General features: G+C 42.6%; 1 protein-coding gene across 6 annotated transcripts in view; it reads left to right on the top strand.

The window, feature by feature from the left end:
* syk (spleen tyrosine kinase) overlaps positions 1–19,357 on the top strand; it is a 205,442-nt gene that overhangs the window by 141,651 nt on the left and 44,434 nt on the right. For 3 of the 6 annotated variants that reach the window (XM_038804731.1, XM_038804730.1, XM_038804733.1), the window contains 2 exons: positions 2,814–2,863; positions 7,524–7,592. In XM_038804731.1, the coding sequence (XP_038660659.1) occupies positions 2,814–2,863; positions 7,524–7,592 (119 nt within the window). The remainder of the gene's footprint in view (positions 1–2,813; positions 2,864–7,523; positions 7,593–19,357) is intronic. The other 3 variants (XM_038804734.1, XM_038804735.1, XM_038804732.1) reach the window with 3 other exon arrangements.

The following is a 19,357-nucleotide window of genomic DNA, read 5'->3' as shown; positions in this document are numbered from 1 at the left end:
CTGTTCATAATTTTATACATCTCAATTATTTTTTTTTAAATTTAGAGTACCCAATTCATTTTTTCCAATTAAGGGGCAATTTAGCGTGGCCAATCCACCTAGCCTGGACACCTTTGGGTTGTGGGGGTGAAACCCACGCAAACAAGGGAAGAAAGTGCAAACTCCACACGGACAGTGACCCAGAGCCGGGATCAAACCTGGGACCTCAACGCCGTGAGGCAGCAATGCTAACCACTGCCCCACTGTGCTGCCCTATATCTCTCAATTATGATCCCTCTCAGTCTCCTCTGCTACAAGGAACCCCAGTCTATCCAATCCTTCTTCATAACTAAAACTCTCAGCCCAGGCAACATCCTGGTAAATCTGCTCTGCACCCTTTCCAGTACTATTATATCCCTCCTATAATGTAGATTCCAGAACTGCACGCAATACATGGGCTGTGGCCTAACCACCGTTGCATACATTTCCAGCATAACATCCCTGCTCTTAAACTCTATGCCTTGGCTAATAAAGGCAAGTATACCATATGCTTTCTTAACCCCTGTATCTACCTGCCCTGCCATCTTAAGGGACTGATGTATATGCATACCAATATCCCTCTGATTCTCGGTGCTTCCCAGGGTCCTGCCATTTATCGTGTATTGATTGCCATTGCCTTGGTTGTCCTGCCCAAGTGCATCAACTCACAATGATAGAACCATAAAATTCCTACAGTGCAGACGGAGGCCATTCGGTCCATCAAGTCTGCACCAACTCTCTAAAAGAGCACCCTAGGTAGGCCCACTCACCCTAACCCCATAACCACACCTAACCTGCCCTCTTAGGACACTATGGGGCAATTTAGCATGGCCAATCCACCTGGACTGCGGGAGGAAATCCATGCAGACATGGAGAGAAAGTGCAAACTCCACACAGAAACTCCCAAAGCCGGAATTAAATGCAGATCACTGATGCTGTGTGGCAGCAGTGCTAACCACTGAGCTGCCCCAATATCCAGATTGAATTCCATTCGTCAATGATCAGCCATCTGACCAACCCATCTATATCATCCTGTAATCTAAGGCTATCCTCCTCACTATTTACCACCCCACCAATTTTCATATAATCCGTGAACGTACTGATCAACTCTCCTACATTCATGTCCAAATCATTTATATAAAAGGTGATTTTCCAGAATCTTTCCAGGGCTGAAGGCGTTTAACTACAAGCTTAGGTTGGTGATGCTGGGCTTGCTTTCCTTGGCGCAAAGGAAATGGAGGAGAGATTTGATAAGAGGACAAAAGGTTATGATAGAAAATTTGTTCCCATTATTCAATGACTAACGGACATAGATTTAATGTTTTGGACTTGAAATGCAGGAGGAACGTAGAGAAGAATATTTTTACACAGCGAAAGTTAATTGGTAAATTTTACCTTATTTTCCAATATCCAAAATGCGTATCTTAAAAAGTCAAAAATATTCACTGCCTTAGCAGGGTGGTGGAAGTGGAAATTATCAATGATTTCAAAAGGAAATTGCATGAGCACTTGAGAGAAATAAACTTCCACGGCTACAAGGATAGGGCAGGGAAATGGCACTGACTGGATTTCTCCTCAGGTGGCCTTGATAGGCAGAATGAACTTCTTTTGTGGTGTCACGACTCAACATAAGTAAAACTGTACTTCTCAAGGAAATTTACCTCTAAGATTGCCTCATTACATTATTTTATTTGAAAAGGAATGCATCAAATATTTATTTTCTTTCCATCCCATGTTTTTTTCCCATTTATTGCTTCTCACCTCAAAGTACTGACTCTCCTTGGGATACAAATCTGCAGGCATCATTTACCCTTGAATGCCTTCTCTGTATGGTCTTTCCGCATTCAGGCAATGATTTGAGAAAGCTATTCAACTATGAGAGATATCACAGCCTAGCCTGTTCCTTAATCCACCAGACAGCTGCAGACTTGCCCCTTCAGCAAGTTATCAACTAGGAGGCAACAGCTTGGCTGATCCATCCATAGTCCAAAGGGACAGATTTTAAATCAATTAATTCAACATACACTGATAATACCTGGAATTTTATCACTTATTTGACTTGGTGCTGCAAAACCTTTTTTTTTGGAGTTCTAAGAATGCTTGCCTGGTATTAACAGTACACAGCATTTAACATGATGGTGACAATGGTAATAGTACAACAAGGCTGATATGATATTGCTACTACCAATTAACACTTTCCACAATGCATTAGTAGCTTACTACCACTCGGTTGTTGCTCCTTGCACATCTTTTGAAGAACTATAAAATAAATTTGGGATTGGAAAATAGGATTGTAATATATTGTGGGGTCAATTGCAACAACATTACATTCACATTGTATTTTGAAACCACATTTGATGAGAGGGGATGCAAGAGTTTAGAGGATGAAAGGATTTCACTCAATCCTGGTATACTGAGCATCTCTTTCAACTACCCTCCTTCATGTTGTGAATTTTGTAACATGCTGTGGAACGAGAAAAAACTGTTAATTCCTGTGACATTTGCACCTTATGCAGTAAACTTTCAGCCTGTCATTTGCACATTTGCGTCACTGGTTTGCTGAAAATAACATGCCTGCAACTGTTCATGCTAAGTTATGATGTAAGTGTGACTTGTTTTCAAAATCATGTCCATCATGTGTAATGAAGCAATATTACACTCTTTTCGAAGGATTAGTTTCCCCCACAGCCTTTATTCAAGAATTATTGATATTCCACATAAAGAGCAACATAATATATAGACTATATGACTTCCAATCATGTCCCAGATGTTCTTACTATGATTGTCTTTTCTAGATTCCTTTGGGTTAACCCCTGCACCTCCAGTTCCAAGTAACCATCCTCAGGTAAGAATGTATTTAACACCAATGTAATAAAGAGCTAATAAAACAACTCTACTTTTCATTGACTTAAGAAAGCATATCTGACTATGGTATACTTTGATGTTGTCTTAACATGCTGGAATGCCTGGAAATGAAATTCGCAGGAAAATAATACAGAGCACTAGCTCTGGTACGTACTTGTGTAAAGTAAAATTTTAGTTTAACATACAGGTTATTCAAATGATCTTATATGTATTACTCACTTTCTGCTTTTCTTGTCTCCTTTGATGATCCATTAGAGTGGTGCAGGGTCACATGCCCACTGGTTTATTTTTTAACCTTCTCACTGGGGAAGGATCCTGTCTCTTATTAGCTCTTCCCACAAATATACTGATGAAACCAGAGATTTTCTGTGTGGGGAGCTGCAGAAACGAATCCAAATTTTCATTGTGTTTTAATGGATAAAATACACTGAGCTATCAGAACACAATAATTCCAGAACACTTAGATTTTAAAAAATAAATTTAGAGTACCCAATTCTTTTTGTGTCCAACTAAGGGGCAATTTAGCATCGCCAATCCACCCACTGTGCATATCTTTTAGGTTGTGGGAGTAAGACCCATGCAAACTCGAGGCGAATGTAGATTTTTTTTGATCTATTAGACCCTGCTTCCATGGAATAGGCCTCAGTTTGGGATTACGCAGATGATTTCTTACCATGTACCTACAAACTTTGATTTGCACATAACAAAATCTTTTAGCGTGTTCTTCATTGAACCAGGGTTGATCCCATTTATAACACTTGAGCAGGTGATATGCCAGGCCATGAGGTTACAAACGTATACAGTTCTGTTGCTGCTGATGGCGCACAGTACCTCATGGATGCCCAGTCTTGAGTTGTCAGATCTGTCTGAGATATATCCCATTTAGCACAGTGATAGTGCCACACAACATGATGAAGGGTATCCTCAACATGAAGATGGGACTTTGTCTCTACAAGGACTGTGCAGTGGTCATTCCTACCAGTACCACCATGGACAGATGGATCTGCAGCACACAGGTTGGTAAAGATGAGGTCAAGAATGTTTTTCCCTCTTGTTGGTCCCCTCACCACCTGCTGCATCCCTGTCTAACAGCTCTGTCCATCAGGACTCAGCCAGCTCAGTCAGTACTGGTGCTATCGAAGCATTCTTGGTGATGAACATTGAAGCCCCTCCACCCAGAATACATTCTGTGGTATTGTCATCCTCAGTGCTCCCTTCAAGTTTAAAAAAGGGGTGCTGATTTTATCTGTTGAGTGTGGATGGTAGATGGTAACCAGCAGAAGGTTCCCTTGCCCCTGTTTGACCTGATATCATGAGACTTCATGAGGTCCAGAGTCGATGTTGGGAACTCTCAGGTGAAATCCCTCCAGACTGTATACTACTGTGCTGTCATCTCTGATGGTTCTGTCCTGTTGTGTGGTGTCGGGGACATTGCCTGTTATGTATGGTTCTCTGATAATGACTATGTTATGCTGTTCCTTGTTTAATCTGTGGAACAGGTCTCCAAATTTTGTCATTCCTAAATGTTAGTAAGGAGGACCTTGCAGGGTTGACAGGATTTGGTGTGTCATTGTTGTTTCTGGTTCCAAGGAGATCCATCCAATTTCATTCCTTTTAGACTTATTAGTGGTTTGATACAACTGAGTGGCTGGCTAGATCATTTCAGAGTCAACCACATTTCTCTAAAGGGTTTGAAGTCACATGTAGGCCAGTCCAGGTAAGGATGGCAGATTTCTTTCCCAAAAGGGCATCAGTGAACCAGCTGGGTTGTTACGACAATCAACAATGGTCACCATCAGAGCTTTTAATTCCAGATTTATTCATTGAATTTAAAATGTAGGATTTGAACTTGTGTCTTCAGAGCATGAGCCTGGGACCGTGGATTATGAACTCAGTGACGTTGCCACTTATCCACCATCTTCCTTTAACTATTATAATTATTTGTCTTGTATTCTCTATTTTTATTACAGTGTCCCACAACACATTGTTTAAAGGATTTATATATAGGTAATTGTATTGATCAGAAAAAAATATAGAACATATAATCTTGGGTCTATTGAATTGCCCTGTTGCTACCGATTTGAAATCACACATCTATTGTTACCGACCCTTTAGCTAGAAGAAACATCTCAGTTGAATTCCGGTGTTTTTCACAGTTTTAAGAAACTGTGAGATAAAACTTCTGCTTTCAAAATTTCATCACTGAACATCTAAGGGCATTCTGCAAGCTTGCCTCACTGATGACAAGTAAGACCAAACATGAGTTGCAAGAAGATAGTTTCAGTGCTCTGCTAATTTTTGGAGGTCTTGCACAATGTAGGTGAGAGCCTTAATTCACCTATCATCTTAATCAATCCTACATATATTAGACCCATCCAAATATCATGATCTGCTCACTTATCAACACTACTAATTGATATAAAACAGGAACTGCCGAAATATCCTGTTATGGTTTTTGAAAGCTTGATCTTTTAAAGATGTGATTAACCATTTAATACTGCATTTATAGATCGAGGAGTTCGGGAGATTTTTGTTTTTGCATAGAATTATCTGCATTCATCTTGATGCATTACTTTCTCTTGGTTTTCACCACTGCATTTAAAATGCAGAACTCTATCTTCCTTTCATAACTTTATTGCGAACGGTTGCTTCTTAATTAATAGCAACCAAAATATTTGGATTAGTGGCTATGTCACTGGACTAATGGTCCCAGAGGCCTCGACTAATGCTCCAGAGACACAAATTCAAATCTCACGATGACAGCCGGGAAATTTACATTCAGTACATTAATTAAATCTGGAATAAAAAGCGAATATCAGGAATGGTGACTGTGAACTACGAATTGCCGAAAAAACTATCTGGTTCCTTTGTGTCCTTTAGTGATGGAAATCTGTTGTCCTACACAGTCCATCATGTTTGTCATTACACCCACCAGGTCTTAGCGCCTTTACAGGTTGAGGATCCCTTATCCTAAACTCCGAAAACTGAGAAATTCCAAAACCCGCACTCCATTTCGAGCATGCACAGTTCTCAACGTGCACCGCAAATGCACAGTTCTCAATGTTCTGCACATGCGCAGTTCCACACATGCGCAGTTCCCAATGCACACTGCACATGCGCAGTTCCCAGTACACACCACACCTGCGCAATATTTTCTGAAATCTGAAAAATTCCAAAGTCCATTACACACTCGGCTCCAAGCACTTCAGATAAGGGATTTTCAACCTGTACCATAATAAAATGTCCTATGTAAATATAAATTGTTGTTGTACTTCAATTCAGGACTTTGCTTTATTTTGCAGGCATGTACTTGGATGACAGTTTCAAAGATATTTTTTCATAATAATTCTTTCCCTTTGCCCAAACTACCACTTTTCAGAAAATTAATTGTTCAATGTATCCATTTTTAAAGCCTTTTTTGTAAAAACATTTGATTTTCCTTTTTTTATGTCAAGTCGTTTTATAATTTCGGCTTCTGACTTTTTATTCGGTTCTTTTGGTTCATAACTAGAAATATGAAACAATAACAGATTCTGTTTTATATTGTCACACTGTTTAAGAATTTATAGCCTGTTCTTTAAACTTGGACCTTCATCTTGTGTAAAGTACTTTGCTACTCCAAAAGCCATGCCGTGAAACTATGAAGCAAGTCACCTGATGCTCAATATGGCATTCTGTTCGGTTTGAATTCATAACTGCAGTTCCAAGGTGGCTACTGTTGGTAGTAAAAGTAAATATTAAGCAACAGGAACATCTAGATATAGACAGCTAATCACTATTCTCACAAAAATTTGTAGAGTATTAACTTGAATATTTTAATTGGTACATCTGCAAACGTCATTTCCTTTGGAAGATACAGTTATAGAGACTTGTGTAATTTTAACAGGTCTTTAAGCATAAATAAGTAATTGAAAAATTGAAAGAATAATGTAAAATCATGTTGGAAATTTGCTTTGGTTTCTGATATTACAGATTTGGACCATCTGAGAAACTAATTCTATTCTAAGCCTCCTCCAGATTATAACCATGTTCCTTTAATTGCATGTGAAGTGACAATTAATAAGTTTTAAAAATAGCGTGTAATGTCATTATATGATAAGATATTTTGAGGACACAACAGTTGTGGAACTGGATACTAGGGTTACTTTGTCACTTTTCGTCCCTCTTAGTCACATTTCTCTATGGTCAAACTGCTATGCTGTGGACTGACCGAAAGTGAAAGAGAAAAATGAACACACCTTCCTCCATTAATCAACAACTTTATAAAAACAGTTTTTGCCACCACTTTGGAGGTTTCCAGAGGTGATACAGGGAGACTATGGCAACAAGTCTACATAGTGTAACATTAGATTCATGAGATGTCTGTGATACCACAGGCGCTGTATTGTTTACCAACAGCAGCTGTGCGTGACCAATCTTTTGCTTCATTGACATTTCACCATCAACTTTGCTTCCATTTAAATAATTGTAGTAGATTAAGTTCTTGAAATGGCCACAAGCTGCAACATTGGCCAGAAATCCAAAACAAATTACATTAAAGTCCTTCTCTGAACAATCTATCAAATTTTAGAATAAGGAAAGATTTACTATGGTACTTTGAATAGAAATTAAATTTTCCTTTTTGAAATTGTGGTTTCCAGCAAGAGGGCAAAGTTGGAATATTCTCAAGGATCAAATCCTCATCCTTTCCAAAGTCTGGTTCCAAAAAGGTGCTTGACTCATGTAACTATTTCACAAGGGTTGGTAGGCTGTTGACTCCCTAACAAGATTTCTGCATGAGCTCAACTAATGTTTGGTTGTGCTACTAATAACACTTCTGAGATTTCTTTCTCTCTGCACTCACTACTAACCATTACAAACATGCAGAAATTAAAGCATGCAAATATATTCCTATCTGCTATGAATTAATAAAGCTTAATAATTCCTTTTAAACATGATTATTTGCTCTTACACCTACTGATGTTGGTCTCATATTTATTATATCTCTTAAAAATGACCGAGTGTCTGGGATGTTAATGAAACATAGCTTACTGTGCTGATATTGAAATATCACTGATCCATTCATGTCATATAACAATTGTGAACTCCAATCTGCAACAATCAGCTCCACAATCATTATTATCGAGTAACAGATGCCACTCGGGTTAATATTTTAGGACAGTATTACTGTGACAAAGGTCTGAATCTTGCCACAGTCTCGGACCCCCCAAATAGCCGTAAAATACAAATTGAGAAAGTTCTCGATAATTTATTAAAATGCTCTTTAATGTAGTGATTTATGTTGCAAAGACAATTTGTCAAGATTAGCAACAACGTCACAACTAGAATATTGTTTGTGTGCATCCTATTATTCAGTCATGCTGCATAACACTTTTCAGTGTGATCTTAACTCATGCACTGAATGTCAACATGCTCAGTGACAAAGCTCAAGACATTGAAGATTCAAACTTGAAAATTAACAATAAAACCTGAGTACCTGCAGAGCACCATGTAGGGGAAGGGTGAACAGCCAGCATTCATGGTCCAGATTCAGTACCAATGACATAGGTAGAAAGAGGGATGTGATCCAGCAGCCTAAATTGATAGAGCTAGGTGGGAAATTAGCAAGCTCGACCGCAAAAATGTTAATCTCCAGATTACTCCCAGTGCCACGTGCAATTGAGTATGGAAATAGGACGATAAAATAGATTAATGTATTGATGGAAAATGGGAGGGAGGGCTTTAGATTCTTGGGACACTAGGACCAGCTGTGGGGGAGCTGGCACCTGTACAGGTTAGACAGGTTGAAGCTGAACCGAGCCGCAATAGAGTTCCTTGTGGGGTGTTTGGCTAGTGCTGTTGGGAAGGGTTTCAATTAACTCTGCAGGGGTGTGGTAACCAGGAAATAATATTAGAGAGGAATGTCAAAGGGTGTGGAATGCAGTACTGGGAGAGTTAGATAGCACTGGAGTAGGGAATAATAAGTTAAAAGATGGGATCAGAGTAAAGGAAAAAATAATAGTCTCAATCTGGATTTCTGTGCATGTATATGAACAAATGGAGTGTGATAAATAGGATTGGTCAGCTTGGTCAGCTACAGGCACGATTACCATGTGGAAATATGATGTTGTGGCTATAATAGAGACGTGGCTCAAAGAGGAGCACAACTGGATTTTAAATATTCCTAGATACCTATTCAGGAAAGGAAGAAAAGGGGGGAGAGGTTGCGGTATTGATTAAGGAGAGCACTGCCGTGCTGGAGAAAGAAAATATTTCAGAAGGGTCAAGGACAGTATCTATTTGACTTGAGATAAGGAACAACAAAATATCAATTACATTGCTCAGTGTAGTCTATGGGCCACTAAGTAATGGGGGCACAGTTTCAAGGAGGTACAGAAATTATAGAACAGTTATAATGGGGAGCTTTACTACTACTACAGTCAATATTTGGATAATTAAGGGTAAGAGAGGGGAAGAGTTTCTATATGTGTTTAGGGATATTTTCTTCCGTATGATTCCAGACCAACGAGGATGGAGGCACTGCTATAACTGTTTCTGGGAATGTGGTGGACAAAGTGGATCAGATGTTAGCAGGAGAACATTTAGGGGACAGAGGTCATTGTGTTATATATTTTAGGTTTACTATGGAAATGGACAAAGATCAGTCGAGAGTAAGAATAATTAACTTGGGGAAAGCTAACTTCAGTGGGGAACGAATATATCTGGGCCAAATAAATTGGAATCAAGGCTAGCAGAAAAAATAGTAGCTGAGCAACTGACTGCTTTCAAAGAAGAGGTGATTTGCGCACAGCAAATATGTATTGTCTCGAAAGGACAAGGTAGGACAAACAAACCCAGAGCTCCCTAGATGACAGACGGAGATCAAAATTCTGATAAAGAAGAAAAGGTTGCCTATGACAGAAGTTGGATAGAAAATTCTATTAAAACAAAGCTGAATATAGAAGATTTATTAGAGAAGTGAAGTAAATAAGAGAAACAAAGAGGGAGTATTAAAAAACGACAGGCAGTCAACATGAAAAGAATCCCAGAGAGGGTGTCTCTTTATTTAGGGGGTCTCTGTGGATTCCTTTTAATCACAGGGTCTTTCAAGGGGGGTCTCTGGTGAGGGGGCATTGATGGGGGGTCTGGTAGGGGCATTTTGGGAGGGAGGGTGGCAGTCGGACGGACTTTGGGGGCTACTCCCTTAAAGTAATGCCCCCTAGGCTCACCGCGTCAGGGCCTTGCTTGTCAAGACCAGTAATAATTTTCACCCAAATGATTCCTGGCCCAGAGAACTGGAGAATCACGCAGGCTCAAGAATATGGTGCCTGGCCCAAGAAGTGGACGCAAAAGTCTCTTAATGATCCATTTGCATCCTCCAAATGGCACGGGCATGAACCGTGATCCTGACGCCAGTGGGGCCCAAAACATCATGCACCGATCCCGTTTTCTTCATGATGCTGGATTCTCCGCCTCACCGGAAGAATCCGCTGCTGGTGGTGCGAGGAGGAGAATTTCGCCAATGGGCAGAGTGCCGCACAATAGATTTGTGAGCAAGGTTCGCGCTCATGGAATAAAAGGGTAAAAAATTGGCTAAGTAACAGACAATGGAAAGTAATGGTTTATGGATGTTTCTCGTGCTGGAGGAAGGTTTGTCGTGGAGTTTCCCAGGGGTCAGTATTGGGTGCCTTGCTTTTCCTCATATTTATATAAATGACATACACAACACAATTTCAAAGCTGGCGGATGACACAAAAATTGGACACATTGTGAACTGTGAGGAAGATGGTGTAGAACTTTAAATAGACACAGGCACATTGGAAGGACAGTTAGTAAAGAATAAGATGTCCTTGGCTTTATTAATAGGAGCATAGAGTACGTGAGGAAGGCGGTTACATTGAATTTTTACAAGTCAATAGTTCGGCCTCAGCTAGCGTATTACGTCCAGTTCTGGGCATCACAGTTCAGGAAGGGTGTGAATACAATGGGGAGGGTGCAGAAAAGTTTTATGAGAATGGTTCCAGGGATCAGGAATTTCAGTTATGAAGATAGATTGAATAAGTTAGGAGTATTTTCCTTGGAGAAAAGAAGGTCGAGAGGACATTTGATAGAGGCATTCAAAATCGTGAGGCATTTGGAGAGAGTAGTTAAGGAGAAGCTCTTCTCATTCGCGAAAGATTGAGAATGAGAAGGCACAAATTTAATGTAATTTGTAAAGGTGATGTGGGGAGAAACCTTTTTATTCAGTGAGTGGTCAGGGTCTAGAATGCACTGCCTGAGAGTGTGGTGGAGGCAGGATCAGTTAAAGCATTCAAAAGGGAATTAGACTGCTGTCTGAAAAGGAAGAATGTGCAGGGTTACAGGCAGAAGGCGGGAGTACGGCAGGAGGTGAATTGTTCATTCAGAGAGCCAGTCCAGACATGATGGGCCAAATGGCCTCCTTCAGCACCATAACAATTACTCACAGATCTGGCAGTATCCGATAAGAGTAAAACAGTCATTGTTTCAGGTCAAGAATCTTGTTTAAAACTGTTTCTCTGGGCGTGATTAAGCGGCTTCGTCGTGCCCAACTTGGTGACACGCCGAGGTGGTTGAATCCCGTGAGAGACCTCTCGCAAAGCTCAACTCCTTGCAGGATTTCACGAGATCACATGAGATGCTGGGCGAGATCCGGATCAACATATTTAAGTAGCCATGAGGCTCATTTAAATATATCTGCATCGTATTCTTCCCTGGCCTGGGCACTAACAACCTCACCATGCGACTGTTGAGCATGAGTTTCCACAAGTTTGGACCAGGTGTAACGGCGCCTGGGGGGGGGGGGGGGGGGGGGGGGGTGTCTCCCAGACCTTTAGAGACCACTGGGTGGTCGGGCTCTGGGCAGGGTGGTACCCTGGAATTCCTGATGGTACCTGGGCAGCTTGGCACTGGCACATGAGCATCCTGGCAATGCCATCCTGGCAACATTGTCAGGCTAGCGGTGCCCAGGTGCCAGATTGCCCATGCCAGGGATCGGGCCCGGGTGTGCCTTGCCCTCAACAGTTGGGGTGAGGGGGCGGCTCAAGGACCCAGTAAGAGGTAAGTTAGGTGCAGTAGGGGGTCCAGAGGCCCCAGTGGGGTGGCTGACGGGGGTTGAAAGATCAGGGTGGCATTTAAAAATGGTGCCCCCATGCTTGAGTAGACTCCCAGCACTGGCGGGTCGAGCTCACCAGTGGAGGAAATGAGGTAAGTGGAGCCTTGGTGGGGAATTCCTTGCTGAGGCCAAAACAAAAATGGCAAAGTCCTGTTAAATAGCGATGTCTTTCTCAGGGATGCAGGCGCCGAGAAACATCCTGCTAAATGCACCCAAAATAGGACTCTGTTTTTTTCTGCGTTAAATCACACCCTCTGTTTCTGCCTCCACAGATGTTGCCTAAACTGCTGAGTATGTCCATTATTTGTGTTTTTATTTCTGTCTTTCAATAGTTTTGCTAAAATTAGGCTACGCTACTAGGGTCGAGTCTCTGATAACTGACTGCTGGGAAAGTTGGCAAAAGCTGCCAGTCCAAAAGGGGGCATGTCATGCAGAAAGAATATGGGACTTCTTATAATGAGGCCATTGAGTTTTGCCTAAATCTATTGAAAGCTGACTGGACATGCTTCTATAGGTACATAAAAAGAAAACATTTGGCTTCGACAAATATGGGTCCATTTCAGGCAGTGTCACGGGGATTTATATTGGGGAACAGAGAAATGTCAGAGAAGCTAATTGATTACTTTGTGTCATTCTTCATTACGGGTACGATAAATCTCCCAGAATGAGAGATTCAAGGGACGAGGGAGGATGAGGAACAAAATTAAATTTGTATTGGTAAGAAGGTTCTGTTGGAGAAATTTAAAAAACTGAAGGTTGCAAAGTCTCCGGGACCTGATGCGCTACACCCCAGATTGTTGAAAGAGTTAGCTCTGTGTGGTGATCTTTGTGAGATTGACTTCAGGATGGAAAGCATAGTGTACCAAAGACACTTAAACCGATGTTCATCAACAAAGCTAAATTTATTTACACTACTTAAATTAATGTTCAACACTTATTCCTATAGTAAACAAATAGATTATATTAAACTACCCTACTAACATTATCTCTAATAATAATATCTTTAATAAATTCACGTTCTCTAGCTCTACTATGCACTTCATTCCAATCTCCTCTCTTCTACTCCATTCTCTCTCCCAGAAGCCTAACTGTCAGTGCCTTTTATAGTACTGTCCCTAGCTCCATCTAGAGGCTAATTGTAACATGACATTAACATTTCACATGCTGTAAATTTCTATAATGCCACACTATGGAAATAGTGGAAGCACTGGTGATCATCCTCCAAAGTTCTGTAGATTTTAGAATCGTTCCTAAAGATTGTAAGGCAGCAAATTTCACTCCACTATTTAAGAAGGGCAGGAGAGAAAAAACATGGAACTACAGACCTCTTAGCCTTACATTGGCAGTAGGGAAAGTGCTAGAATCTATCACAAAGAATGTAATAAATGGACACTTGGACATCTGCTTGGACATAGTCAACATGGATTCATGAATAGGAAATCATGTTGGAGATTTTTAACGATGTTATTAATAGGTCTGGAAATGGTGTCCTCTCAGTCAGCGTCGCAGTGAAGCGGTCTGTGAATGGTGTCCTCGCAGTCAGGGTCACAATTAAGCAGCCTGGGAACGGTATCTTTGCAATCAACGTCACAGTGAAGTGGTCTGACGGCACAAACTAAAACATTGGGGTATTATGTCACTGTTGTCACTGAAGCATGGCTGAGAGAAGGGCAGAATTGGCAGCTCACTATTCCAAGATATAGGATCTTCAGGCGAGACAGGGAAGGAGGTAAAAGAGGAGGGGTGTCGCAATTTTGAACAGGGAATCGATTACAGCAGTCAGGAGGGACAGCATCTTAGAATGCCCTTCAAATGATGCCATATGGGTAGAACTTAAAAAAACAAAATGGAGGGATCGTATTGCTGGGAATGTTCTGTAGGCCCTCTAACAGTCTGAGAGAAATAAAAGAGCAGATGTGTAGAAGTGTAGAGGTAATACGGTAGTGAAAGTGTGAGATTTCAATTTCCCCAACATTAACTGGGGTAATCATAGTATTAGAGGGAGCAGAATTCTTAAAATGCCTCCAGGAGGTCTTTTGAAGCCAGTATACAGAAAATCCTGCCAGAGAGGATATGGTCTTGGATGTACTTTTAGGTAACAAAGGCGGGCAAGGGGTTGAAGATTCAGTGGGGCAGCATTTTGCAGACAATGACCATAACACTGTTAGATTCAACATTGTTCAGGAAAAGGACGTAGGTAGGGTTCTTAATTAATACTTTGTGTTGGTGTCCATTAGTGAGAGGATTGGATTGGATTTGTTTATTGTCACATGTACTGAGGTACAGTGGCATTTTTCTGCGAGCAGCTCAAACAGATCATTAAGTGCGTGAAAGGAAAGAAAATACATAATGGGGCAACACAAGGTACACAATGTAAATACATAGACACCGGCATTGGGTGAAGCATACAGGAGTGTAGTATTAATCAGGTCAGTCCATGCGAGAGTCATTTAGGAGATTGGTAACTGCGGGGAAGAAGCTGTATTTGAATCTGTTTGTGCGTGTTCTCAGACTTTTGTGTCACAAAAGGAACGGTGTGGTAATAGAAATCAGGGAGCAGGACTGTAATAAAATTAAAGAAATTAACATAGGCAGAGAGGACAGCAGGGTAGCATGGTGGTTAGCATAAATGCTTCACAGCTCCAGGATCCCAGGTTTGATTCCCGGCTGGGTCACTGTCTGTGTGGAGTCTGCACGTCCTCCCCCTGTGTGCGTGGGTTTCCTCCGGGTGCTCCGGTTTCCTCCCACAGTCCAAAGATGTGCGGGTTAGGTGGATTGGCCATGCTAAATTGCCCGTAGTGTCCTAATAAATGTAAGGTTAAGGGGGGGTTGTTGGGTTACGGGTATAGGGTGGATATGTGGGTTTGAGTAGGGTGATCATGGCTCGGCACAACATTGGGGGCCGAAGGGCCTGTTCTGTGCTGTACTGTTCTATGTTCTAGGAGCTTCTGAATGTTCTGGCAGGCTTAAAAGTAAACAAATCTCCTAGGCCAGATGAAATATATCCCAGGCTGTTACGTGAGGCGAGGGAGAAAATAGGAAAGGCGCTGGCAATAATTTTCAATTCCTCTCTGGCTACAGGTGAGGTGCTGGAGGATAGACAATGTGGTACCATTATTCAAGAAGGGAGGAAGGGATAAACCAGGAAACTACAGGCCAGTCAGTCTAACCTCCAAATATTGGAAGCAATTCTGAGAGACGGAATTAATCTACATTTGGAGATGCAGGGATTAATCAAGAATAATCAGCATGTGTGACCAACTTGATTTAATTTTTCAAAGAGATGACCAGGTGCGTAGATGAGAGCAATGTATTTAACATAGTTGACTTGGACTTCAACAAGTCTTTTGATAAGGTCCCAAATGGGAAACTGATAGTGAGGGTTAGAGACCGTGGGATCCAAGGAAATTTGGCACATTGGATCCAGAATTGGCTGAGTGGCAGGAAGCAGAGGGTGATGATCGCGGGGTGTTAGGTTTCTAACTGGAAGCCTATGTCCAGTGGGGCAACGCAGGGATCAGTGTTGGGGGCCCTTGCTGTTTGTGGTTTATAGAAATGATTTATGCTTGAATGTAGAAAGGTTGATCAGTAAGTTCACGAATGATACAAAAACTGATGAGGTGGTAAATAGTGAGGAGGATATAGACAGGCTGGTCAGATGGACTAATCAGTGGCAATTGGAATTCAATCCGGCTCAGTCTGAGGTGATGCACTTGGGCGGGACAAACAAGGCAAGGGAATACATGATGCACGGCAGGAGGCTGAGAAGCACTGACAATCAGAGGGACTTTGGTGTGCATGTACACTTCCCCTTAGGGTAGCAGGGCAGGTAGATAAAGTGGCTGAGAAGTCATAATAATAATAATAATCTTTATTAGTGTCACAAGTACGCTTACATTAAATTCAGAGTACCCAATAATTTTTTTCACAATTAAGGGGCAATTTAGTGTGGCCAACCCACCTACCTTGCACATCTTTTGGTTTGGGTTGTGAACCCACACAGACACGGGGAGAATGTGCAAACTCCACACAGGCAGTGACCCAGGTTGAACCCGGCTCCTCAGCGCCATAGGCAACAGTGCTAACCACTGAGCCACCGTGCCGCCCGTAGGCTTAAATTAACACCGCAGTGAAGTTACTGTGAAAATCCGCTAGTTGTCACATTCCAACACCGATTTGGGTGCACAGAGAGAGAATTCAGAATGTCCAATTCACCTAACAAGCATGTCCTTCAGGACTTGTGGGAGGTAACTGGAGGGCCTGGAGGAAACCCTTTCAGACACGGGGAGAATGTACAGATTCCCCACAGATACTGACGCAAGCCAGGAATCGAACCCGGGTTCCTGCCGCTGTGAAGCAACGGTGCTAACCACTGTGCTACTATGCCGCCCATATGCTACACTTGTCTCTATTAATCGAAGCATAAAGTTTAAGAGCAGGGAGGTTGTGCTGGAACTGTATATAATGTTAGTTAGGCTCCATCTAGAGTATCGTGTGAAGTTCTGGAATCCACATTATAGGAGGGAGGTGATAGCACTGGAAAGGTGCCGAGAAGATTTATCAGGATGTTGCCTGGGCTGGAGAGTTTTAGTTATGAAGAGAAATTGGAAAGACTGGAGTTGTTTTCCTTGTAGCAGAGGAGGCTGAGGGGGGACATGATTGAGATGTTTAAAATTATGAGGGGCATAGAATAGGCAGGAAGAAATGTTCCCCTTGGTGGAGGGTTCACTGACAGGGGGATAGATTTAAGGTAAGGGGCAGGAGGTTTAGAGGGGAAAATCCTTTTCATCCAGAATGTAATGGGAGTCTGGAACTCACTGCCTGAAAGGGTGGTGGAGGCAGAGAATCTCATGATATTTAAGAAGTATTTAAATGTGTGCTTGTGATGCCAAGGCCAAATGCTGGAAAATCAATTCGAATAGTTAGGTGGTCCTTTGTGACCCGTGCAGATGGGCTGAAGGTCGTCTTCTGTGCTGTCGATCTTTATAACTCTATAATAGAATTGATAAAGGGAATTGGTGGACAGAAGGCTCATGATAAAATTCCCCTCAGAAAGTTAGTTAGTAAAATGAAAGCATTTGGGATAGGATATAATATACTGGTATGGATTAATGATTGGCTAACAGGCAGAAACAGAGTCATTCTCAAATTGGCAGGCAGTGGGGTACTGGAAAGATTGGTATTTGGGCCCCAGATGTTCACAATATGTTTCAAAGATTTGGATGTGGGACCAAATGTAATATTTCCAAGTTCCGGATGACACAGTTAGTTGCAAAGTGGCTTCAAAAGGATTGGGTTAGACGTAGTGACCAGAATTTGACCCTCCCCCTCCAGCCCCCTCCCATAGTGGGTTCTGAGGCAGACAGAGCATGAAATCACATGGACGAAATTCCCTCTAAGTTCCGCAACCCACTCCGATCTGGGCGAGATTTGACGCTGGGGTGGTCAGGGCTTCCAACTGTATAATGATCTTTATTAGTGTCACAAGTAGGCTTACATTAACACTGCAATGAAGTTACTGTGAAAAGGCCCTAGTCGCCACATTCCAGCGCCTGTTCGGGTACACAGAGGGGGAAATCAGAATGTCTAATTCACCTAACAGCACGTCTTTTGGGACCTGTGGCTGGAAACCGGAGCATCCGGAGGAAATCCACGCAGACACGGGGAGAACGTGCAGACTCCGCACAGACAGTGACGAAAGCGGGAATCGAACCTGGGACCCTGGTGCTGTGAAGCAACATTGCTAACCACTGTGATACCATGCTGCCTGGATGCCCGCCCTTGCGCCAAACAAGGTCCTTATGTGCCACTTTTTTTTTTATTTGTTCATGGGATGTGGGCATTGCTGGCTGGGCCAGCATTTATTGCTCACCCCTAATTGCCCATGACAGGGCATTTAAGAGTCAACCACATTGCTGTGGGACTGGGGTCACATGCAGGCCAGACCAGGTAGGGACGGCAGATTTCCTTACCTGAAGGACATGAGTGAACCAGATGGGTTTTTACAACAATTGACAATGGTTTCATGGTCATCATTAGACTTTTAATGTCCAGATTTTAGTTGACATTTCACCTGCAGTGCTGTTCCTGGAATGACCGGACAGCAGCAGGCCAACCTGGTTTGCTGGCAGCTTTTCAAGGTAGGACCCAGTGCCAGATGGAAGTCCGGCCTTCTGCCAATCAACACTTGTTAAAGCTTGAAATTACATTGGGGCTGCTGGAGCTGGTGGGGATATGTTCCCCGTCAACTCTTCGGATGGTCGCCATCTTGTGTCCTCCATCCTAAAAATCCAGGCCAGTGAGGGTGCAAGGATATGGCAGATGGAATATAATGTGGAAAAATGTGAGGTTATAAACTTGGTCGGAGGAACGGATTTGCAGGATATTTCTTAAACTGATAACTAATTTGTAAGGCCCTCGAATATCACTGCGGGACATGCACAATCCAGCTTGTCCCATCGCGGAAAATGTCAGGAAGCCCATGGCTGATCAACTGATGAGGCGGAGGCCACGCAATAACGCCTGAATTCACAGCAGGAAACACCCCATATCCCCACCACAGGACTTAGTCCTCAATTGAAAATTCAACCTTGAGTAATTATTGTTGTGTCCTGTGTTTATCTTCTGAGGAGGTTGGTGCGGTTTTTTGCTGTGGTGCATTGGAACTGTCGATCGATGAATCAACACAACCGACAGAGTACCCTTCGTCCATCCAGTACTTTCCTGGAACGGAGAAACTACGACATCTTCTTCGCAGCCTTCAACATGACATCGATGAAGATGAACATCTTGCCAAGGTCATCCCCACACCCCCACTACTTGCCTTCAAACAACAGTGCACCTCAAACAAACCATTGTTTGCAGCAAACTACCCAGCCTTCAGAACAGCAACCACAACACCACACAACCCTGCCATGGCAATCTCTGCAAGACGTGCCAGATCATCAACATGGATACCACCATTACACGTGAGAACGCCACCCACCAGGTACGCAGTACATACTCGTGCGACTCGGCCAACGTTGTCGACCTCATAACCTGCAGGAAAGGATGTCCCGAAGCATGGTACATTGGCGAGACCATGCAGACGCTGCAACAACGAATGAACAGACAATCACCAGGCAGGAATATTCTCTTCCAGTCGGGGAACACTTCAACAGTCAAGGGCATTCAGCATCTGATCTCCGGGTAAGCGTTCTCCAAGGCGGCCTTCAGGACGCGCGACAACGCAGAATCGCCGAGCAGAAACTTATAGCCAAGTTCCGCACACATGAGTGCGGCCTCAACCGGGACCTGGGATTTATGTTACATTACATTCATCCCCCACCATCTGACCTGGGCTTGCAAAATCCGACCAACTGT

Source organism: Scyliorhinus canicula, chromosome 8, assembly GCF_902713615.1.
Source record: "Scyliorhinus canicula chromosome 8, sScyCan1.1, whole genome shotgun sequence".
Lineage (NCBI taxonomy): Eukaryota > Metazoa > Chordata > Chondrichthyes > Carcharhiniformes > Scyliorhinidae > Scyliorhinus > Scyliorhinus canicula.
This window is presented reverse-complemented; position numbering and strand designations above follow the sequence as displayed.